At 41.9% G+C, this 22,500-nt stretch overlaps 11 protein-coding genes across 12 annotated transcripts in view; 1 reads left to right on the top strand and 10 right to left on the bottom strand.

The window, feature by feature from the left end:
* Positions 1 to 22,500, top strand: part of LOC137646047 (steroid hormone receptor ERR2-like) — a 541,572-nt gene that overhangs the window by 76,191 nt on the left and 442,881 nt on the right. The window lies entirely within an intron of this gene.
* LOC137645517 (uncharacterized) lies at positions 2,217 to 5,964 on the bottom strand. Its single transcript, XM_068378323.1, has 2 exons — positions 5,483 to 5,964; positions 2,217 to 2,325 (listed from the first exon to the last, which is right to left on the bottom strand). The coding sequence occupies exons 1-2, from the start codon at positions 5,962 to 5,964 to the stop codon at positions 2,217 to 2,219; spliced, it is 591 nt and encodes a 196-aa protein (XP_068234424.1).
* On the bottom strand, positions 5,981 to 6,604 carry LOC137645516 (octapeptide-repeat protein T2-like). Its single transcript, XM_068378322.1, has one exon. The coding sequence runs from the start codon at positions 6,602 to 6,604 to the stop codon at positions 5,981 to 5,983; it is 624 nt and encodes a 207-aa protein (XP_068234423.1).
* LOC137645515 (uncharacterized) lies at positions 6,931 to 7,296 on the bottom strand. Its single transcript, XM_068378321.1, has one exon. The coding sequence runs from the start codon at positions 7,294 to 7,296 to the stop codon at positions 6,931 to 6,933; it is 366 nt and encodes a 121-aa protein (XP_068234422.1).
* On the bottom strand, positions 9,471 to 10,424 carry LOC137645514 (golgin subfamily A member 6-like protein 24). The gene has a single exon (XM_068378320.1). The coding sequence runs from the start codon at positions 10,422 to 10,424 to the stop codon at positions 9,471 to 9,473; it is 954 nt and encodes a 317-aa protein (XP_068234421.1).
* On the bottom strand, positions 11,658 to 12,353 carry LOC137645513 (octapeptide-repeat protein T2-like). The gene has a single exon (XM_068378319.1). It carries the CDS (start codon positions 12,351 to 12,353, stop codon positions 11,658 to 11,660), a length of 696 nt encoding a protein of 231 aa, XP_068234420.1.
* Positions 12,440 to 12,889, bottom strand: LOC137645512 (cylicin-1-like). The gene has a single exon (XM_068378317.1). It carries the CDS (start codon positions 12,887 to 12,889, stop codon positions 12,440 to 12,442), a length of 450 nt encoding a protein of 149 aa, XP_068234418.1.
* LOC137645511 (cylicin-2-like) lies at positions 13,316 to 13,825 on the bottom strand. Its single transcript, XM_068378316.1, has one exon. It carries the CDS (start codon positions 13,823 to 13,825, stop codon positions 13,316 to 13,318), a length of 510 nt encoding a protein of 169 aa, XP_068234417.1.
* LOC137645510 (uncharacterized) lies at positions 13,840 to 14,289 on the bottom strand. The gene has a single exon (XM_068378315.1). It carries the CDS (start codon positions 14,287 to 14,289, stop codon positions 13,840 to 13,842), a length of 450 nt encoding a protein of 149 aa, XP_068234416.1.
* On the bottom strand, positions 14,286 to 14,873 carry LOC137645508 (octapeptide-repeat protein T2-like). The gene has a single exon (XM_068378314.1). The coding sequence runs from the start codon at positions 14,871 to 14,873 to the stop codon at positions 14,286 to 14,288; it is 588 nt and encodes a 195-aa protein (XP_068234415.1).
* LOC137645507 (uncharacterized) lies at positions 15,941 to 16,327 on the bottom strand. The gene has a single exon (XM_068378313.1). The coding sequence runs from the start codon at positions 16,325 to 16,327 to the stop codon at positions 15,941 to 15,943; it is 387 nt and encodes a 128-aa protein (XP_068234414.1).

The raw sequence follows: 22,500 nt of genomic DNA, 5'->3' as shown, positions 1-22,500 counted from the left end.
CTCTCTCTGTATATGTATATATACATATGAATAAATATATGTATATATATATATATATATATATATATATATATATATATATATATATATATATATATATATATATATATATATATATATATATATATATCATATCGTATCCGACACACAGGTGCATACACACTATAAATAACACCCGTATCGTACTATCTATGGATTATTGCTCTGCTCCGATCTCTAAACCATCCCAGCACCTTAAGATACTCGAAGCCGCGATGTTTGTATATTACAATAATGATTCCACGTTAAAATTTTCGTTGGCAAACTTTTGTTTTTTGGTTATTTCAAGGTAGGGTTCAGAGGATCTTGCGACATCATTCTCGGTACCTACGCTGGTTAAGAAAATGCTCTTCGTCAGCATCCTTGTCACACTTAGATTCCAAAGTCATGTTGCCCAACCAGAGATCTTTTGTTCCCTTTGTTTTCTATCTGGAATGTCACTATTTTGACAGAAATTACCGTATGTATTGTGTAACTGCCGGTACTCTTTCAATCTCTATATACGTTATATATTGATTTTTTATTCACTTTTACTCAATGTTGTTGCCTTGAAGTGTATCACTTGATGGTTCCTTTGTTTTTGGTCAAGTTAAGGATATCTTGGCATAGTCATTAGCAGTTTTCCTCAATGTGAACAATTAAACACGCAATAGTTGTTGCATTTGTAATGAATGCTATTTTTGATAATTATTTAATGAGGTACAAAGATCACATTTCAACAAGCCTGACTTGGTTTGTAAATATGTTTCGGACACGATGAATACGCTATTGATGATAATGATAATGCTTGTAGAAATTGTAATATTACTAGTAATAGCAATACCAATCCAGTTGCTAATACTAATACATTTATTTCTTTTATGTAGCAGCAAGGTAAAATTATGATATCAAACCGGGTAAAGATAATGGCATGAACATTGATTTTCCCTGTTCGCAGGCCATTAAGTAATTTTCTAGATAAAACTGGGAGGTAGTTAAGGTTACATGAAAGGGGTGACTGTTTTACCATTATATTTTCTTATGTTCTGATAACAGTCCTCCGTGACAGATTTTTATGATATGACTTCACAAAGGCGGTTAAGAACTGCCAAAAAGGCTAAGGTACGCATTGCAGTCATCAATACAGACGATGCCATACAAAGCAGCATGTTTTCTTCATAACTGATTAAGATCATTCAAAGACATGAAATGGAATTTACTTCCATCGTGAAAGAGACAGATCGATGGAAGGGCAAAGGGGATAATTGCGATGCAAAGGTAAAATAGAAACAGAGGAGAAACTAGAAAGAAAAGGTGAATAGCGGATGAAGAAGAATTAAAACGGGAAGGATTGTTTGGGCCAGAAGTACAGAAAAGGAAAATTTATGGACGGAGAGGGGTGGAAGAACGAAACAAGAAATATTAATTTAATAGAAAATGAGGAAAATGGGAAGAGAAAGAATAAACTGAATAACAGGAAACCATGAAGGATAAAAACAATGAAGAGCATATAGGAAAGAGGGGGCGGGGCGAAGAAGAAGGGTATGATATAAGAGAAGAAAGGGGAAGATTAAGATAGGGAAGGAGGGCCAAGTAGGAAGTTTGTGAAAAGAAAGGTAGAGGAAAGAATAAAGAGAATAGAGGAATGAATGGGACCAAGAAGTTTGATAAAATCGAAAACGTAAAAATGGTGAGGAAAGTGAAGGGAAAGGAAAAACAGAAAGCCGTTTATGAAGAGTAGACTAAGGACAGATGGAAGGTAGAATAAACTTTGGAACAAATGAAAATGATAAATAAGCACAAGAAAGCATTAAGACAAGTTAAAAGGAAGGGGGGGGGGGAGTGAGGACAGGGGAGTCATACGAAAATTGAAATAAAAAGAGGAAGTAGAACGGAGGAGAAAGAAAATGGAGATGGAGTGAAGACTTGAGAAAGGACGAGGAAAAATGGGAAGATGGATGGAGATGATAAAGAAATCGCCAGTAGAATGTGGGATGCACAGGTTGAAAAATACCGGTTTGTATATATTTGTAAGTTATAGCAGATTTTGTTTTATTTGTTATTGAGAGTTGACGACTAAATCGGAAAATCCAAACCTTTTCATCTCTAGTAAAGGGTTTTCTCAGTAGGTGCTCTACTTCTAAGAAGGTCTAAAATGTAAACAAGGTCCTTATACTTTATTAATTTCATTCATGGACTTATTCCTTGATGGTATTAGGGTGTTGCAACACCTTGACTTGCAACTCTGACCTTCGCCGCTTCCCACCGTTCTTCCGTTGAGTGTATTCTTTTGTTTCAACTCTGCATCTAGGAAATAAAGGTTCCCAACCTGACGTTCATTCTGCAAAGGACGAAGGCCGTGCCCTTTATACGATAGTGCAGCAGCAGAGGGTGGCTCGTTGAGAGGACTAGTGCTTCACAGCAACCTACTTAAGTGGGCGCATGAACCTTAGCCCAAGTGACAATTAATTGAACGTCCAATCCGACGCGGCATTACTAACAAGCTACATCATAAGGCTGTGTATTAAGTTTCGCGTTCTTTATACAAGTAATATATGAATACTCCATCTCTCATAGGCAGTAGCATAACTACCGTTTTATAGCGGTGACTTGTAAACCAATATTTTAGCGCAAGTGGTTATTAGGATTTATAGCCGTCAGTGCACATCAGATAGGCATTACTTTGGGTTGTTTGCACCGTTACTTTGGTCCTTGCTACACTTGCTTTGTATCATCCTTCTACGTTACCTCTGTTCTTGCTTCCTTTCTTTTTTACCTCCGTTATTTCTTCCTTACCTCCATTCTTTCTTCCTTTCTTTCATTGCTCCATTCTTGCTTCCTTTATTTCTTACCTCCTTTCTTACTTCTTTACTTACGTTCTTTCTTCTTTTCTTCCATACCTCCGTTCTTGCTTCCTTTATTTCTTACCTTCTTTCTTGCTTCCTTACTTCCGTTCTTTTTTCCTTTCTTCCATAACCCTGTTCTTGCTTCTTTTATTTCTTATCTCCGTTCTTGCTTCCATTCTTTTTTCCTTACCTCCGTTGTTACTTCCTTTATTTCTCACCTCTGTTCATGCTTCCTTACCTCCGTTCTTTCTTCGATAACTACGATCTTGCTTGCTTTCTTCCTTACGTACTTTCATCCTTACCTCCGTTCTTTCTTCCTTTCTTCCATAACTGATTTTGCTTCCTTTCTTCCTTACCTCTGTTCTTTATTCCTTTCTTCCATAGCTCCGTTCTTGCTTCCTTTATTTCTTACTTCCTTTCTTGCTTCCTTACTTCTGTTCTTTCTTCCTTACCTCCATTCTATCTTCCTTTCTTCCATAACTCCCTTCCTGCTTGCTTTATTCCATAACTCCGTTATTGATTCCTTTATTTTTTACATTCCTTGTTACTTTTCTTCCTTATTTCCGATCTTTCTTCCTTACCTCTGTTCTTTATTCCTTTCTTCCATAGCTCCGTTCTTGCTTGGCTTATTCCATACGTCCTTTCTTAATTCCTTTTTTTCTTACCTCCGTTCTTGCTTCCTTTTTTTTCGTAACTCTGTTTTTGCTTCGTTTCTTCCTTAACCCCATTCTTGCTTCCTTTCTTCCATAACTCCGTTCATGCTTCTTCATTTCTTCCTTAACTCCATTCTTGCTTCCTTTCTTCCATAGCTCCGTTCTTGCTTCGTTTCTTTCTTAAATCCATTCTTGCTCCCTGTTTTCCCTAACTCCGTTCTTTCATCCTTTTTCCATCACTCCATTTTTGCTTCCTTTTTTTCTTGCTTCCTTTCTTCCATAACTAGGATCTTGCTTCCTTTCTTCCATAAATAGGATCTTGCTTCCTTTTTTCCATAACTAAGATCTTGCTTACTTTCTTCCATAACTAGGATCTTGCTTCCTTTCTTCCATAAATAGGATTTTGCTTCCTTTCTTCCATAACTAGATCTTGCTTCCTTTCTTCCATAAATAGGATCTTGCTTCCTTTTTTCCATAACTAACATCTTGCTTCCTTTCTTCCTTAACTCTATTCTTGCTTCCTTTCTTCCATAACTAGGATCTTGCTTAGTTTCTTCCTTAACTCTCTTCTTGCTTCCTTTCTTCCATAACTAGGATCTTGCTTCGTTTCTTCCTTAACTCTCTTCTTGCTTCCTTTCTTCCATAACTCCTTTCTTGCTCCCTTTCTTCCATAACTTCCTTCTTGCTTCCTTTCTTCTATAACTCCCTTCTTACTCCCTTTCTTCCATTTCTTCCGTTCTTGCTTGCTTCCTTCTTTAATTCCGTTATTGATTCATTTCTTCCTTAACTCCTTTCTTGTGTTCTTTCTTCCATAACTCTGTTCTTGCTTCCATTCTTCCATTATACCGTTCTTGCTTCCTTTCTTCCATAACTCAAGTCTTGCTTCTTTTTCCCCATAAGTCCGTTCTTTCTTTCTTTTTTTATTACCTCTCTTCTTGCTTCCTTTCTTCCTTAACTCTGTTCTTACTTCCTTTCTTCCATAAATCTATTATTGCTTCCTTTCTTCCATCACTTCATTCTTGTATGCTTTCTTCCTTAACTCTATTCTTACCTCTTTTCTTCCATAACTCCCTTCTTGCTTCCTTTCTTCCTTAACTCTATTCTTGCTTTCTTTCTTACTTCTGTTTTTGCTTCCTTTTTTCTTTAAATCTGTATTTCCTTCCTTTCTTCTGTAACTCCGTAATCACTTCCTTTATTACTTATTTGCGTTTTTACTTATTTTCTTCCTTATCTGAATTTTGCTTTCTTTCTTCGTTGCTTCCGTTCTTACTTCCTTATCTCCGGTCTTCCTTACCTCTGTTCTTGTTTCTTTTCTCCCATACCTTCGTTCTTGCTTCCATTTCCCCATACCTCTGTTCCCGCTTCCTTTTTCCTTTACCTCCATTCTTTCTTACTTCTCCCCACACCTCCGTTTCTACTTACTTTTCCCATACTTCCGTTATTTTGTCCTTTCGTCCTTACCTCCGTTCTTTATTCCATTCTTCCTTACCTCCGTTCTTGATTCCATTCTTCCTTATTTCCGTTCTTGATTCCTTTCTTTCTTACCTCCTTTCTTGATTCCTTTCTTTCTTACCTCCCTTCTTGATTCCTTTCTTCCTTACCTGTTCTTGATTCCTTTCTTCTTTACGTCTGTTCTTCTATCCTTTCTTCCTTACCTCTGTTCTTGTTTCCTTTCTTCCTTATTTCCGTTCTTGATTCTTTTTTTCCTCACCTCCATTTTTTGCTTTCTTTCATCCTTACCTCCATTCTTGGCCCCTTTCATTCCATGCCTCCGTTCTTGCTTCCTTTCTTCAATATTTCCGTTCTTGTTTCCTTTCTTCCGTACTTTCGTTGTTGTTTCCTTTCTTCCATGCCTACATCTTTGGTTCCTTTATTCCGTGCTTCCCTTCTTGATTCCTTTCTTTCATTCTTCCGTTCTTGCTTGCTTTCTTCCATACCTCCGTTCTTGCTTGCTTTCTTCAATACCTCTGTTCTTGCATGCTTTTTACCATATCTCCGTTCTTGCTTGCTTCCTTCCATACTTCCATTCTTGCTTGCTTCCTTCCATACTTCCTTTCTTGCTGCCTTTCTTCCAAACCTCTGTTCTCGCTTCCTTTCTTCCATACCTTCGTTCTTGCTTGCTTCCTTCCATACCTATGTTCTTGCTGCCTTTCTTCCATACCTCCGTTCTTGATTACTTCCTTCCATACCTCCGTTCTTGCTTGGTTCCTTCCATACCTCCATTCTTGCTTGGTTCCTTCCATACCTCCGTTCTTTCTTACTTCCTTCCATACCTCCGTTCTTGCTTGCTTCCTTCCATACCTTCGTTCTTGCTGCCTTTCTTCCATACCTCCGTTCTCGCTTCCTTTCTTCCATTCCTCCGTTCTTGCTTGTTTCCTTCCATACCTGCGTTCTTGCTTGCTTTCTTCCATACCTCCATTCTTGCTTGGTTCCTTCCATACCTGCATTCTTGCTTGCTTCCTTTCATACCTCCGTTCTTGCTGCCTTTCTTCCATACCTCCGTTCTCGCTTCCTTCCTTCCTTCCATACCTCCGTTCTCGCTTCCTTCCTTCCTTCCTTCCATACCTCCGTTCTCTCTTCCTTCCTTCCTTCCTTCCATACCTCCGTTCTTGGTTGCTTCCTTCCATACCTCCTTTCTTGCTTGCTTCCTTCCATACCTCCGTTCTTGCTTGCTTCCTTCCATGCCTCCATTCTTGCTGCCTTTCTTCCATACATCCGATCTTGCTTGCTTCCTTCCATACCTCCGTTCTTGCTTACTTCCTTCCATACCTCCATTCTTGCTTGCTTCCTACCATACCTCCGTTCTTGCTGCCTTTCTTCCATACATCTGTTCGTGGTTGCTTTCTTCCATACCTCCGTTCTTACTTCCTTCCATACCTCCGTTCGTGCTTGCTTTCTTCCATACCTCCGGTCTCGTTTCCTTTCTTCCATACCTCCGTTCTTACTTCCTTCCATACCTCCGTTCGTGCTTGCTTTCTTCCTTACCTCCGGTCTCGTTTCCTTTCTTCCATTCTTCCGTTCTTCCTTCCATACCTCCGTTCTTCCTGCCTTTCTTCCATACCTCCGTTCTCGCTTCCTTTCTTCCATACCTCCGTTCTCGCTTTCTTTCTTCCATACCTCCGTTCTTGCTTACTTCCTTCCATACCTCCATTCGTGCTTGCTTTCTTCCATACCTCCGTTCTCGCTTCCTTTCTTCCATACCTACGTTCTTGCTTTCTTTCTTCCATACCTCCGTTCTTGCTTCCTTTCTTCCATACCTCTGTTCTCGCTTCCTTTCTTCCATACCTACGTTCTTGCTTGCTTCGCTTCTTCCATACCTACGTTCTTGCTTGCTTCGCTTCTTCCATACCTACGTTCTTGCTTGCTTCGCTTCTTCCATACCTACGTTCTTGCTTGCTTCGCTTCTTCCATACCTACGTTCTTGCTTGCTTCGCTTCTTCCATACCTCTGTTCTTGCTTCCTTTCTTCCATACCTCCGTTCTCGCTTCCTTTCTTGCATATCTCCGTTCTTGATTCCTTTCTTCCATACCTCCGTTCTCGCTTCCTTTCTTCCATACCTCCGTTCTCGCTTTCTTTCTTCCATACCTCCATTCTTGCTTACTTCCTTCCATACCTCCATTCGTGCTTGCTTTCTTCCATACCTCCGGTCTCGCTTCCTTTCTTCCATACCTACGTTCTTGCTTTCTTTCTTCCATACCTCCGTTCTTGCTTTCTTTCTTCCATACCTCCGTTCTTGCTTCCTTTCTTCCATACCTCTGTTCTCGCTTCCTTTCTTCCATACCTACGTTCTTGCTTGCTTCGCTTCTTCCATACCTACGTTCTTGCTTGCTTTGCTTCTTCCATACCTACGTTCTTGCTTGCTTCGCTTCTTCCATACCTACGTTCTTGCTTGCTTCGCTTCTTCCATACCTCCGTTCTTGCTTCCTTTCTTCCATACCTCCGTTCTCGCTTCCTTTCTTGCATATCTCCGTTCTTGCTTCCTTTCTTCCATACCTCCGTTCTCGCTTCCTTTCTTGCATATCTCCGTTCTTGCTTCCTTTCTTCCATACCTCCGTTCTTGCTTCCTTTCTTCCATACCTCCGTTCTCGCTTCCTTTCTTCCATACCTCCGTTCTCGCTTCCTTTCTTCCATACCTCCGTTCTCGCTTTCTTTCTTCCATACCTCCGTTCTTGCTTACTTCCTTCCATACCTCCATTCGTGCTTGCTTTCTTCCATACCTCCGGTCTCGCTTCCTTTCTTCCATACCTACGTTCTTGCTTTCTTTCTTCCATACCTCCGTTCTTGCTTCCTTTCTTCCATACCTCTGTTCTCGCTTCCTTTCTTCCATACCTACGTTCGTGCTTGCTTCGCTTCTTCCATACCTACGTTCTTGCTTGCTTCGCTTCTTCCATACCTACGGTCTTGCTTGATTCGCTTCTTCCATTCCTACGTTCTTGCTTGCTTCGCTTCTTCCATACCTACGTTCTTGCTTGCTTCGCTTCTTCCATACCTACGTTCTTGCTTGCTTCGCTTCTTCCATACCTACGTTCTTGCTTGCTTCGCTTCTTCCATACCACCGTTCTTGCTTCCTTTCTTCCATACCTCCGTTCTTGCTACCTTTCTTCCATACCTCCGTTCTTGCTACCTTTCTTCCATACCTCCGTTCTTGCTACCTTTCTTCCATACCTCCGTTCTTGCTACCTTTCTTCCATACCTCCGTTCTTGCTTGCTTTGCTTCTTCCATACCTACGTTCTTGCTTCCTTTCTTCCATACTTACGTTCATGCTTGCTTCGCTTCTTCCATACCTACGTTCTTGCTTGCTTCGCTTCTTCCATACCTACGTTCTTGCTTGCTTCACTTCTTCCATACCTATGTTCTTGCTTGCTTTCTTCCATACCTACGTTCTTGCTTGCTTCGCTTCTTCCATACCTCCGTTCTTGCTTCCTTTCTTCCATACCTACGTTCTTGCTTGATTCGCTTCTTTCATACCTACGTTCTTGCTTGCTTGCTCTCTTCCATACCTACGTTCTTGTTTGCTTCGCTTCTTCCATACCTACGTTCTTTCTTGCTTCGCTTCTTCCATACCTACGTTCTTGCTTGCTTCGCTTCTTCCATACCTACGTTCTTGCTTGCTTCGCTTCTTCCATACCTACGTTCTTGCTTGCTTCACTTCTTCCATACCTATGTTCTTGCTTGCTTTCTTCCATACCTACGTTCTTGCTTGCTTCGCTTCTTCCATACCTCCGTTCTTGCTTCCTTTCTTCCATACCTACGTTCTTGCTTGATTCGCTTCTTTCATACCTACGTTCTTGCTTGCTTGCTCTCTTCCATACCTACGTTCTTGTTTGCTTCGCTTCTTCCATACCTACGTTCTTTCTTGCTTCGCTTCTTCCATACCTACGTTCTTGCTTGCTTCGATTCTTCCATACCTACGTTCTAGCTTGCTCTCTTCCATACCTCCGTTCTTGCTACCTTTCTTCCATACCTCCGTTCTTGCTTGCTTTCTTCCATACCTCCGTTCTTGCTTGCTTTCTTCCATACCTCCGTTCTTGCTTGCTTTCTTCCATACCTCCGTTCTTGCTTGCTTTCTTCCATACCTCCGTTCTCGCTTCCTTTCTTCCATACCTCCGTTCTCGCTTCCTTTCTTCCATACCTCTGTTCTCGCTTCCTTTCTTCAATAACTCCGTTCTCGCTTCCTTTCTTCCATACCTTCGTTCTTGCTTCCTTTCTTCCATACCACAATGCTTGCAGCCTTTTTTCCATACCATCGTTCTTGCTGCCTTTCTTCCATATCTCCGTTCTTGCTGCCTTTCTTCCATACCTCCGTTCTTGCTGCCTTTCTTCCATACCTCCGTTCTCGCTTCCTTTCTTCCATACCTCCGTTCTCACTTCCTTTCTTCCATACCTCCGTTCTTGATTACTTCCTTCCATACCTCCGTTCTTGCTTACTTCCTTCCATACCTCCGTTCTTGCTTACTTCCTTCCATACCTCCGTTCTTGCTTACTTCCTTCCATACCTCCGTTCTTGCTTGCTTCCTTCCATACCTTCGTTCTTGCTGCCTTTCTTTCATACCTCCGTTCTCGCTTCCTTTCTTCCATTCCTCCGTTCTTGCTTGTTTCCTTCCATACCTGCGTTCTTGCTTGCTTCCTTCCATACCTCTGTTCTTCCTTGCTTTCTTCCATACCTCCATTCTTTCTTGGTTCCTTCCATACCTGCATTCTTGCTTGCTTCCTTTCATACCTCCGTTCTTGCTGCCTTTCTTCCATACCTCCGTTCTCGCTTCCTTCCTTCCTTCCATACCTCCGTTCTTGGTTGCTTCCTTCCATACCTCCTTTCTTGCTTGCTTCCTTCCATACCTCCGTTTTCGCTTCCTTTCTCCCATACCTCTGTTCTTGCTTGCTTCCTTTCATACCTCCATTCTTGCTTGCTTCCTTCCATGCCTCCATTCTTGCTGCCTTTCTTCCATACATCCGTTCTTGCTTGCTTCCTTCCATACCTCCGTTCTTGCTTACTTCCTTCCATACCTCCATTCTTGCTTGCTTCCTACCATACCTCCATTCTTGCTGCCTTTCTTCCATACATCTGTTCGTGGTTGCTTTCTTCCATACCTCTGTTCTTACTTCCTTCCATACCACCGTTCGTGCTTGCTTTCTTCCATACCTCCGGTCTCGTTTCCTTTCTTCCATACCTCCGTTCTTACTTCCTTCCATACCTCCGTTCGTGCTTGCTTTCTTCCATACCCCCGGTCTCGTTTCCCTTCTTCCATACCTCCGTTCTCGCTTCCTTTCTTTCATTCTTCCGTTCTTCCTTCCATACCTCCGTTCTTGCTGCCTTTCTTCCATACCTCCGTTCTCGCTTCCTTTCTTGCATATCTCCGTTCTCGCTTCCTTTCTTCCATACCCCCGTTCTCGCTTCCTTTTTTCCATACCTCCGTTCTCGCTTCCTTTCTTCCATACCTCCGTTCTCGCTTTCTTTCTTCCATACCTCCGTTCTTGCTTGCTTTCTTCCATACCTCCGGTCTCGCTTCCTTTCTTCCATACCTCCGGTCTCGCTTCCTTTCTTCCATACCTACGTTCTTGCTTCCTTTCTTCCATACCTACGTTCTTGCTTGCTTCGCTTCTTCCATACCTACGTTCTTGCTTGCTTCGCTTCTTCCATACCTACGTTCTTGCTTGCTTCGCATCTTCCATTCCTACGTTCTTGCTTGCTTCGCTTCTTCCATACCTACATTCTTACTTGCTTCGCTTCTTCCATACCTCCGTTCTTGCTTCCTTTCTTCCATACCTCCGTTCTTGCTTCCTTTCTTCCATACCTCCGTTCTTGCTTCCTTTCTTCCATACCTCCGTTCTTGCTTCCTTTCTTCCATACCTCTGTTCTTGCTTGCTTTCTTCCATATCTACGTTCTTGCTTGCTTCGCTTCTTCCATACCTACGTTCTTGCTTCCTTTCTTCCATACTTACGTTCATGCTTGCTTCGCTTCTTCCATACCTAAGTTCTTGCTTGCTTCGCTTCTTCCATACCTACGTTCTTGCTTGCTTCGCTTCTTCCATACCTATGTTCTTGCTTGCTTTCTTCCATACCTACGTTCTTGCTTGCTTCGCTTCTTCCATACCTCCATTCTTGCTTCCTTTTTTTCCATACCTACGTTCTTGCTTGATTCACTTCTTCCATACCTACGTTCTTGCTTGCTTGCTCTCTTCCATACCTACGTTCTTGCTTGCTTCGCTTCTTCCATACCTACGTTCTTTCTTGCTTCGCTTCTTCCATTCCTACGTTTTTGCTTGCTTCGCTTCTTCCATACCTACGTTCTAGCTTGCTCTCTTCCATACCTCCGTTCTTGCTACCTTTCTTCCATACCTCCGTTCTTGCTTGCTTTCTTCCATACCTCCGTTCTTGCTTGCTTTCTTCCATACCTCCGTTCTTGCTTGCTTTCTTCCATACCTCTGTTCTCGCTTCCTTTCTTCAATACCTCCGTTCTCGCTTCCTTTCTTCCATACCTTCGTTCTTGCTTCCTTTCTTCCATACCGCAATGCTTGCAGCCTTTTTTCCATACCCTCGTTCTTGCTGCCTTTCTTCCATATCTCCGTTCTTGCTGCCTTTCTTCCATACCTCCGTTCTTGCTGCCTTTCTTCCATACCTCCGTTTTCGCTTCCTTTCTTCTATACCTCCGTTCTCGCTTCCTTTCTTCCATACCTCCATTCTTGATTACTTCCTTCCATACCTCCGTTCTTGCTTGCTTCCTTCCATACCTCCATTCTTGCTTGGTTCCTTCCATACCTCTTTTCTTGCTTACTTCCTTTTATACCTCCGTTCTTGCTTGCTTCCTTCCATACCTTCGTTCTTGCTGCCTTTCTTCCATACCTCCGTTCTCGCTTCCTTTCTTCCATTCCTCCGTTCTTGCTTGTTTCCTTCCATACCTGCGTTCTTGCTTGCTTCCTTCCATACCTCTGTTCTTCCTTGCTTTCTTCCATACCTCCATTCTTGCTTGGTTCCTTCCATACCTGCATTCTTGCTTGCTTCCTTTCATACCTCCGTTCTTGCTGCCTTTCTTCCATACCTCCGTTTTCGCTTCCTTCCTTCCTTCCATACCTCCGTTCTCGCTTCCTTCCTTCCTTCCATACCTCCGTTCTCGCTTCCTTCCTTCCTTCCATACCTCTGTTCTTGGTTGCTTCCTTCCATACCTCCTTTCTTGCTTGCTTCCTTCCATACCTCCGTTCTCGTTTCCTTTCTCCCATACCTCTGTTCTTGCTTGCTTCCTTCCATGCCTCCATTCTTGCTGCCTTTCTTCCATACATCCATTCTTGCTTGCTTCCTTCCATACCTCCGTTCTTGCTTACTTCCTTCCATACCTCCATTCTTGCTTGCTTCCTACCATACCTACGTTCTTGCTGCCTTTCTTCCATACATCTGTTCGTGGTTGCTTTCTTCCATACCTCCGTTCTTACTTCCTTCCATACCTCCGTTCGTGCTTGCTTTCTTCCATACCTCCGGTCTCGTTTCCTTTCTTCCATACCTCCGTTCTTACTTCCTTCCATACCTCTGTTCGTGCTTGCTTTCTTCCATACCTCCGGTCTCGTTTCCTTTCTTCCATACCTCCGTTCTCGCTTCCTTTCTTCCATTCTTCCGTTTTTCCTTCCATACCTCCGTTCTTGCTGCCTTTCTTCCACACCTCCGTTCTCGCTTCCTTTCTTGCATATCTCCGTTCTTGCTTCCTTTCTTCCATACCTCCCTTCTCGCTTCCTTTCTTCCATACCTCCGTTCTCGCTTTCTTTCTTCCATACCTCCGTTCTTGCTTACTTCCTTCCATACCTCCATTCTTGCTTGCTTTCTTCCATACCTCCGGTCTCGCTTCCTTTCTTCCATACCTACGTTCTTGCTTGCTTTCTTCCATACCTCCGTTCTTGCTTCCTTTCTTCCATACCTCCGTTCTTGCTACCTTTCTTCCATACCTCTGTTCTTGCTTGCTTTCTTCCATATCTACGTTCTTGCTTGCTTCGCTTCTTCCATACCTACGTTCTTGCTTCCTTTCTTCCATACTTACGTTCATGCTTGCTTCACTTCTTCCATACCTACGTTCTTGCTTGCTTCGCTTCTTCCATACCTACGTTCTTGCTTGCTTCGCTTCTTCCATATCTATGTTCTTGCTTGCTTTCTTCCATACCTACGTTTTTGCTTGCTTCGCTTCTTCCATACCTCCGTTCTTGCTTCCTTTCTTCCATACCTACGTTCTTGCTTGATTCGCCTCTTCCATACCTACGTTCTTGCTTGCTTGCTCTCTTCCATACCTACGTTCTTGCTTGCTTCGCTTCTTCCATACCTATGTTCTTTCTTGCTTCGCTTCTTCCATACCTACGTTCTTGCTTGCTTCGCTTCTTCCATACCTACGTTCTAGCTTGCTCTCTTCCATACCTCCGTTCTTGCTACCTTTCTTCCATACCTCCGTTCTTGCTTGCTTTCTTCCATACCTCCGTTCTTGCTTGCTTTCTTCCATACTTCCGTTCTTGCTTGCTTTCTTCCATACTTCCGTTCTTGCTTGCTTTCTTCCATACTTCCGTTCTTGCTTGCTTTCTTCCATACCTCCGTTCTCGCTTCCTTTCTTCAATAACTCCGTTCTCGCTTCTTTTCTTCCATACCTTCGTTCTTGCTTCCTTTCTTCCATACCGCAATGCTTGCAGCCTTTTTTCCATACCCTTGTTCTTGCTGCCTTTCTTCCATATCTCCGTTCTTGCTGCCTTTCTTCCATACCTCCGGTCTTGCTGCCTTTCTTCCATACCTCCGTTCTCGCTTCCTTTCTTCTATACCTCCGTTCTCGCTTCCATTCTTCCATACCTCCGTTCTTGATTACTTCCTTCCATACCTCCGTTCTTGCTTGCTTCCTTCCATACCTCCATTCTTGCTTGGTTCCTTCCATACCTCCATTCTTGCTTGGTTCCTTCCATACCTCCGTTCTTGCTTACTTCCTTCTATACCTCCGTTCTTGCTTGCTTCCTTCCATACCTTCGTTCTTGCTGCCTTTCTTCCATACCTCCATTCTCGCTTCCTTTCTTCCATTCCTCCGTTCTTGCTTGTATCCTTCCATACCTGCGTTCTTGCTTGCTTCCTTCCATACCTCTGTTCTTCCTTGCTTTCTTCCATACCTCCATTCTTGCTTGGTTCCTTCCATACCTGCATTCTTGCTTGCTTCCTTTCATACCTCCGTTCTTGCTGCCTTTCTTCCATACCTCCGTTCTCGATTCCTTCCTTCCTTCCATACCTCCGTTCTTGGTTGCTTCCTTCCATACCTCCTTTCATGCTTGCTTCCTTCCATACCTCCGTTTTCGCTTCCTTTCTCCCATACCTCTGTTCTTGCTTGCTTCCTTCCATGCCTCCATTCTTGCTGCCTTTCTTCCATACATCCGTTCTTGCTTGCTTCCTTCCATACCTCCGTTCTTGCTTACTTCCTTCCATACCTCCATTCTTGCTTGCTTCTTACCATACCTACGTTCTTGCTGCCTTTCTTGCATATCTCCGTTCTTGCTTCCTTTCTTCCATACCTCCGTTCTTACTTCCTTCCATACATCCGTTCGTGCTTGCTTTCTTCCATACCTCCGGTCTCGTTTCCTTTCTCCCATACCTCCGTTCTTACTTCCTTCCATACCTCCGTTCGTGCTTGCTTTCTTCCATACCTCCGGTCTCGTTTCCTTTCTTCCATACATCCGTTCTCGCTTCCTTTCTTCCATTCTTCCATTCTTCCTTCCATACCTTCGTTCTTGCTGCCTCTCTTCCATACCTCCGTTCTCGCTTCCTTTCTTCCATACCTCCATTCTCGCCTTCTTTCTTCCATACCTCTGTTCTTGCTTCCTTCCATACCTCCATTCTTGCTTGCTTTCTTCCATACCTCCGGTCTCGTTTCTTTTCTTCCATACCTACGTTCTTGCTTGCTTTCTTCCATACCTCTGTTCTTGCTTCCTTTCTTCCATACCTACGTTCTTGCTTGCTTTCTTCCATACCTCTGTTCTCGCTTCCTTTCTTCCATACCTACATTCTTGCTTGCTTCGCTTCTTCCATTCCTAAGTTCTTGCTTGCTTCGCTTCTTCCATACCTACGTTCTTGCTTGCTTCGCTTCTTCCATACCTACGTTCTTGCTTACTTCGCCTCTTCCATACCTCAGTTCTCGCTTCCTTTCTTCCATACCTCCGTTCTTGCTTCCTTTCTTCCATACCTCCGTTCTTGCTACCTTTCTTCCATATCTCTGTTCTTGCTTGCTTTCTTCCATATCTACGTTCTTGCTTGCTTCGCTTCTTCCATACCTAAGTTCTTGCTTCCTTTCTTCCATACCTACGTTCTTGCTTGCTTCGCTTCTTCCATACCTACGTTCTTGCTTGCTTCGCTTCTTCCATACCTACGTTCTTGCTTGCTTCGCTTCTTCCATACCTATGTTCTTGCTTGCTTTCTTCCATACCTACGTTCTTGCTTGCTTCGCTTCTTCCATACCTCCGTTCTTGCTTCCTTTCTTCCATACCTACGTTCTTGCTTGATTCGCTTCTTCCATACCTACGTTCTTGCTGGCTTGCTCTCTTCCATACCTACATTCTTGCTTGCTTCGCTTCTTCCATACCTACGTTCTTTTTGCTTCCCTTCTTCCATACCTACGTTCTTGCTTGCTTCGCTTCTTCCATACCTACGTTCTTGCTTGCTCTCTTCCATACCTCCGTTCTTGCTACCTTTCTTCCATACCTCCGTTCTTGCTACCTTTCTTCCATACCTCCGTTCTTGCTACCTTTCTTCCATACCTCTGTTCTTGCTTGCTTTCTTCCATACCTCCGTTCTCGCTTCCTTTCTTCCATACTTCTGTTCTCGCTTCCTTTCTTCAATACCTCCGTTCTCGCTTCCTTTCTTCCATACCTCCGTTCTTGCTTCCTTTCTTCCATACCGCAATGCTTGCAGCCTTTTTCCCATACCCTCATTCTTGCTGCCTTTCTTCCATATCTCCGTTCTTGCTTCGCTTCTTCCATACCTCCGTTCTTGCTTCGCTTCTTTCATACCTCCGTTCTTGCTTGCTTCCTTCCATACCTCCGTTCTTGCTTGCTTCCTTCCATACCTCCGTTCTTACTTGCTTCCTTCCATACCTCCGTTCTTGCTTGCTTCCTTCCATACCTCCGTTCTTACTTGCTTCCTTCCATACCTCCGTTCTTACTTGCTTTCTTCCATACCCCCGTTTTCGCTTCTTTTCTGCCATACTTCGTTTTCGCTTCCTTTCTTTCATACATCTGTTCTCGCTTCCTTTCTTCCCTACATCCGGTCTCGCTTCCTTTCTTCCATACATCCATTCTCGCTTCCTTTCTTCCATACCTCCGTTCTCACTTCCTTTCTCCCCAACCTCTGTTCTTGCATCCTTTCTTCCATACCTCAATGCTTGCTGCCTTTCTTCCCTACCTCAATGCTTGCTGCCTTTCTTCCATACCTCAATGCTTGCTGCCTTTCTTTCATACCTTCGTTCTCGCTGACTTTCTTCCATATCTCCGTTCTTGCTTCGCTTCTTCCATACCTCGTTCATGCTTTCATTCTTCCATATCTTCCTCTTGCTTCCTTCCTTCCATATCTTCCTCTTGCTTCCTTTCTTGCATATCTATCTCTTGCTTCCTTCCTTCCATATCTTCCTCTTGCTTCCTTTCTTCCATATCTTCCTCTTGCTTCCTTCCTCACATATCTTCCTCTGGCTTCCTTTCTTCCATTCTTCGGTTCTTGTTTCCTTTCTTCCATACCTGCATTCTTGCTTGCTTTCTTCAATGTGTCGGTTCTTGCTTCCTTTCATCTATACTTCGATTCTTTGTTCCTTTCTTCCATAATTTCATTCTTTATTCATTTCCTCCTTACCTCTGTTTCTGCTTCCTTTTTAACATATCTCTTCTTGTTTCCTTTTTAACATATCACTTCTTGCTTCCTTTCATCTTTAATTCTGTACTTTTTTCCTCACATCCGTTCTTGCTTCTTTTCTTCCTTACATCAATTTTTATTTCTTTTCCTCCTCACTTGTTTTTTGTCTTTTCTTCCATACCTTACTTCTGGATTTCTTTGTTCCAGATCTCTGTTCTTGCTTCCTTTCTAATTTACATATGTTGTTGCCACTTTTCCTTACCTCCATTCTTACATCTTTTCTTCCTTATCTGCATTCCTGCTTATTTTCTTCCATACCTCTTCTTATTTTCTTCCATACCTCTTCTTATCTTCTTCCATACCTCTGTTTTTGCTTCTTTTCTTCCATACCTCAGTTCTTGCTTCTTTTCTTCATTGTCTGGTTTCTTGCTTTTTGTCTTCCATACCTCTGTTCTTACTTCCTTTCTTCAATACCTTCGTTCTTGGTTCCTTTCTTAAATACCTCTGTTCTTGCTTTCTTTCTTGCATACCTCTATTCTTATTTCCTTTTTTTTCATGGCTCCGTTCTTGCTTTCTTTCTTCTATGCTTCCGTTTTTGCTTTCTTTCTTCCATGCCTCCATTCTTGCTTTCTTTCTTCCATGCCTCCATTCTTACTTTCTTTCTTCTATGCCTCTGTTTTTGCTTTCTTTCTTCTATGCCTTCATTCTTGTTTCCTTTCTTCCATAACTCCGTTCTTGCTTCCCTTCTTCCATACGTACATTCTTGATTCCTTTCTTCCGGATCTATATTCGTGCTTCCTTTCTTCCTTTCATCTGTTATTACCACTTTTCTTCCTTACGTCACTTTTTGCTTCCTTTCTTCCTTACATCCATTCTTACATCTTATTTCTTTGTCTGCGTTCTTATTTTATTTTCTTCCATACCTCTGTTATTGCTTCCTTTCTTATATTTCTATGTTTTAGCTTCCTTTATTCAATACCCTCGTTTTTTATTCCTTCCTTAAATACCTCTGTTCTCTCTTTCTTCCGTACCTCCTTTCTTATTTCCTTTCTTCCATGACTTCGTTCTTGTTTCCTTTGTTCCATACCTCTGTTCTTGCTTTCTTCAATGCTTCCATCTTGCTTGCTTTCTTTAATGCCTCGATTCTTGCTTCCTTCCATATCTTAATTTTTTTATTCCTTTCTTCCTCACCTCCGTTCTTGCTTCCTTTCTTCCATAACTCCGTTCTTGTTTTTTTTCTTCCATATCTCTGTTGTTGCTTCCTTTCTTCCATATCTCCCATATTGTCTCCTTACTTTTTCATGCCTTTTCTTTTTTCCTTTTAACCCTGTCTCCATTCTTGTTTCCTTTCTTCCATACTGTTCTTGCTTGCTTTCTTCAATGCCTCCGTTCTTAGCTTGCTTTCTTCAATGCCTCTGTTTTTGCTTCCTTTCTTCCATGTCTTCATTTTTGATTGGTTTTATTTTTCCTTACCTCTGTTCCTGCTTCCTTTTTAAAATATCTCTGTTCTTACTTCCTTCTATCTTTAACCTCCGTACTTTTACCCATACATCTGCTCATGCTTCCTTTCTACCGTACCTCAATTTTTGCTCCCTTTCATCCTTATCTGTGTTTTTGCTTCCTTTCTTCCATAACTCCGTTTTCGATTCCATTCTTCCCTACTTCCTTTTTTTGCTTCCTTTCTTCCATATCTCCATTAGTGTTTCCTTTCTTCCATGCTTCCGTTCTTGTTTCATTTTTCCATGCCTCCGTCCGTGTTTCCTTTCTTCCATACCTTTGTTCTTGCTTTCTTCAATGCCTCCATCTTGCTTCCTTTCTTCAATTCCTCGGTTCTTGTTTCCTTTCTTCCATATTTTCATTTTTATTCCTTTCATCCTCACCTCTGTTCCTGCTTCCTTCTTAACATACTTCTGTTCCTGTTTCCTTTTTAATATACCTCCGTTTTTACTTTCTTTCATCCTTACCTCTGTACTTTCTTCCTTACATCCCTTCTTGCTTTCTTTCTTCTTTACCTCAGTTCCTACTTTCTTTCTTCATTACCACAATTCTTGATTCCTTTGTTCTGGATCTCTGTTCTTGCTTCCTTTCTTCTGCTGTTACCACTTCTCTTCCTTACCTCCGTTTTTGTTTCCTTTCCTCCTTACCTCCAATCTTACATCTTTTCTTTCTCATATGCGTTCTTGCTTATTTTCTTCCATACCTTTGTTCTTGCTTATTTTGTTCCATACCCCTGTTCTTGCTTTCTTTTTTCCTTATATGCATTCTTGCTGCTTTTCTTCCAGTCATCCGTTCATACTTCCTTTTTTCAATACCTCCCTTCTTGATTTCCCTTCTTCCATACCTCATTTCTTGCTTCCTTTTCCTCCGTGGCTCCGTTCTTGTTTCCTTACTTCCCTGACTCCGTTCCTGCTTCCTTTCTTCAATGCTTCTGTTTTTGCTTCCTTTCTTTCATGCCTCTATTTTTGCTTATTTTTTTCCATATCATTATTCTTGCCTTCTTTCTTCCATATCTTCATTCTTGATTATTTTCTTCCTTAACTCTGTTCTTGCTTTCTTTCTTCATTACCTCTGTTCTTGATACCTTTTTAACTTACCTCGGTTCTTGTTTCCTTTTAAATTTACCTCGGTTCTTGTTCCCTTTTTAACTATCCTCTATTGATACTATTCTTCCTACTCTGCAGTCATGCTTTTTCTCTTCCATACCTCTATTCCTGCTTCCTTTCTTCCATACCTCCGTTCTTGCTTCCTTTCTTCCTTACCTCTGTTCTTGCTTTCTTCCTTACCTCATTTCTTGCTTCCTTTCTTCCTTACCTCTGTTCTTGCTTCCTTTCTTTCATACCTCCAGTCTTGCTTCGTTTCTTCCTTACCTCCGTTCTTGCTTCCTTTTCCCCTTACTTCTGTTCTTGCGTCCTTTCTTCTTTATTTCTGTTCTTGCTTCCTTTCTTCCTTACTTCTGTTCTCGCTTCCTTTCTTTCATACCTCTGTTCTCGCCTCCTTTCTTCCATACCTTCGTTCTCGCTTCCTTTCTTACATACCTCCGTTCTTGCTTACTTCCTTCCATACCTCCGTTCTTGTTTCCTTTCTTCCTTACCTCTGTTCTTGTTTCCTTTCTTCGTTGCCTCCGTTTCTGCTTCCTTACCTCTGTTCTTGCTTTCTTTCTCCCTTCCGTTTTTGCTTCCTTTCTTCCTTACTTTGTTCTTGCTTCCTTTCTTCCTTAGTTCCTTTCCTACTTCCTTTCTTCCTTACCTCTGTTCTTGCTTCCTTTCTTCCTTACCTCCGTTTCTGCTTCCTTTCTTCCTTACCTCTGTTCTTGTTTTCTTTCTCCCTTCCGTTTTTGCTTCCTTTCTTCCTTACCTCTGTTCTTGCTTCCTTTCTTCCTTAGTTCTGTTCCTGCTTCCTTTCTTCCTTAGTTCCGTTTTTGCTTCCTTTCTTCCTTACCTCTGTTCTTGCTTCCTTTCTTCCTTACTTGTACTCTCGCTTTTTTTTCTTCTTTACCTCCATTTTTGTTTCATTTCTTTCTCACCTCAGTTCTTGTTTCTTCTCTTCCATACCTACGTTTTTGTTTCCTTTATTTCCTTTATTCCATGCCTCTGTCCTTGCTTCCGTTTTTCCTTACCTCCGTTCTTGCTTCCTTTCTTCCTTACCTCCGTTCTGTCTTCCTTTTTTCCTTACTTCTGTTCTTGCTTCCTTTTTTCCCTATTTCTGTTCTTGCTTCCTTTTTTCCTTACTTCTGATCTTGCTTCCGTTTTTCCTTACCTCCGTTCTGTCTTCCTTTCTTCCTTACCTCCGTTCTGTCTTCCTTTCTTCCTTACCTCCGTTCTTGCTTCCTTTTTTCCTTACTTATGTTCTTGCTTCCTTTTTTCCTTACTTCTGTTCTTGCTTCCGTTTTTCCTTACCTCCGTTCTTACTTCCTTTCTTCCTTACCTCCGTTCTGTCTTCCTTTCTTCCTTACTTGTACTCTCGCTTTTTTTCTTCTTTACCTCCATTTTTGTTTCATTTCTTTCTCACCTCTGTTCTTGTTTCTTCTCTTCCATACCTACGTTTTTGCTTCCTTTATTTCCTTTATTCCATGCCTCTGTCCTTGCTTCCGTTTTTCCTTACCTCCGTTCTTGCTTCCTTTCTTCCTTACCTCCGTTCTGTCTTCCTTTTTTCCTTACTTCTGTTCTTGCTTCCTTTTTTTCCTTACTTCTGTTCTTGCTTCCTTTTTTCCTTACTTCTGATCTTGCTTCCGTTTTTCCTTACCTCCATTCTGTCTTCCTTTCTTCCTTACCTCCGTTCTTGCTTCCTTTTTTCCTTACTTCTGTTCTTGCTTCCGTTTTTCCTTACCTCCGTTCTTGCTTCCTTTCTTCCTTACCTCCATTCTGTCTTCCTTACCTCCGTTCTTGCTTCCTTTTTTCCTTACTTCCGTTCTTGCTTCCTTTTTTCCTTACTTCTGTTCTTGCTTCCTTTTTTCCTTTTTTTTTTTTTTAGTGAAACATCGTCTGATTTTACGGCAAAGGGGAATAATCTAGGTAATTAAATTATTGGAACCCTATATGAATATCTCAGAGGTAATACGACATGTGGGACTATTGGCAAACCTGTGTAGTTCCCACTATTCCTATCAACAACAACAACAATGATAAGGATAGGGAAGTGGGGAATAAGGGATAAGGAAGATTACCTTTGGATACAATCCAGTTTATAGCCCTAAGGCAGGTACTTGGGAAGGGAATGAGTAAGGGATAAGGGAGAAAAAGAAGTATAGGAGGAGAGTAAAAGAGAGGGGCAGACCCTCGTGCAATGTTAGGCTGATTAAGGGGCCACCTGATAGGCAGCCAAGAGTGGATAGGAAGGGAAAGGAAGAGAAGGGAGAGGAAGGGTTTTTTGGTTCACGCATATAGCCCTGCTGCAAGAAGAATGTCTGATGGACCTATTCGAAGGCAAAAAAGTTACTAATGAATTTTGTTATTGAAAATTAATTTGATTTATTAAATAAAGATATTTATTTTTGTTGTTTTAGTCAGTTGAGATATATCTCGGTCGGGGCGGATCACAATTGACTTTGGGATCTAGTCTCTTCCACCAGTTATGATCTCGGGTATGTTCGTTAGAGAGAGTCCATTGTGGATAATATTGTAAAAGTTCCCCCCCCCCTTTTTTTTTTTGTTACAAATCCATACATATAAATATTTTGGTTTTGTCTGGGTATGGAGCGTGCTCATGCAGAGGCGAGACCCCTGTATCTTCTTAACTTTAACGACAATTTGACGAACCGAATCACTCACTCACTAAACAAAACATTTTCTACTATTATATTTTGATATGAATACATATTTAGTAGGTGGTTAACTCTATCGTGTATATGTTTTGTTTGATTGACTTCATTTGGACAGACCTAAGTCATAGGGAGGAAGTTACTTGGGAAACCACAACTTCTAAATGGGGGCATTTTTCTTCCAATCCCCCCCCCCCAACAAACAAAAAAAAAAAAAAAAAAAAAAACGTAGCAGGAAAAAAGATAGAAAAAGAAAAATTAAATAAAACGCACGTTTGTTATTTTCTTTCTAAAGGGTAATCTATGAAATAAAGAACATCACGTCGACCGAAGATAAAGATATCCTATTCTAGACCCTGACCAATGCTTGATAACTACGTGCCAGAGTC

Source organism: Palaemon carinicauda, chromosome 8 (assembly GCF_036898095.1).
Source record: "Palaemon carinicauda isolate YSFRI2023 chromosome 8, ASM3689809v2, whole genome shotgun sequence".
Taxonomy (NCBI): domain Eukaryota; kingdom Metazoa; phylum Arthropoda; class Malacostraca; order Decapoda; family Palaemonidae; genus Palaemon; species Palaemon carinicauda.
Note: the sequence above shows the minus strand (reverse complement) of the source record. Positions and strands in the feature narration are given on the sequence as shown.

Bases quoted from the DNA above. Each gene is read 5' to 3' on its own strand.
- LOC137645515 (XM_068378321.1), bottom strand. From the start codon at position 7,296: ATGGAAGAAAGGAAGCGAGAACAGAGGTATGGAAGAAAGGAAGCAAGA.
- LOC137645510 (XM_068378315.1), bottom strand. From the start codon at position 14,289: ATGAAAGGAGGTATGGAAGGAAGCAACCAAGAACGGAGGTATGGAAGG.
- LOC137645517 (XM_068378323.1), bottom strand. From the start codon at position 5,964: ATGCAGGTATGGAAGGAACCAAGCAAGAATGGAGGTATGGAAGAAAGC. The intron at 2,326-5,482 runs GTATTGAAGAAA...TTTATTTCCTAG, and splicing joins AAAAGCATGCAAGAACAGAG to ATGCAGAGTTGAAACAAAAG.
- LOC137645513 (XM_068378319.1), bottom strand. From the start codon at position 12,353: ATGGAGGTATGGAAGGAAGTAAGCAAGAACGGAGGTATGGAAGGAAGC.
- LOC137645507 (XM_068378313.1), bottom strand. From the start codon at position 16,327: ATGGAAGAAAGGAAGCGAGAATGGATGTATGGAAGAAAGGAAGCGAGA.
- LOC137645516 (XM_068378322.1), bottom strand. From the start codon at position 6,604: ATGGAAGAAAGGAAGCGAGAACGGAGGTATGGAAGAAAGGCAGGAAGA.
- LOC137645508 (XM_068378314.1), bottom strand. From the start codon at position 14,873: ATGGAAGAAAGCAAGCAAGAATGGAGGTATGGAAGGAAGCAAGAACAG.
- LOC137645511 (XM_068378316.1), bottom strand. From the start codon at position 13,825: ATGGAAGAATGGAAGCGAGAACGGAGGTATAGAAGAAAGGAAGCGAGA.
- LOC137645514 (XM_068378320.1), bottom strand. From the start codon at position 10,424: ATGGAAAAAAGGAAGCGAGAACGGGGGTATGGAAGAAAGGAAGCGAGA.
- LOC137645512 (XM_068378317.1), bottom strand. From the start codon at position 12,889: ATGGAAGAAAGCAAGCAAGAACGTAGGTATGGAAGAAAGGAAGCGAGA.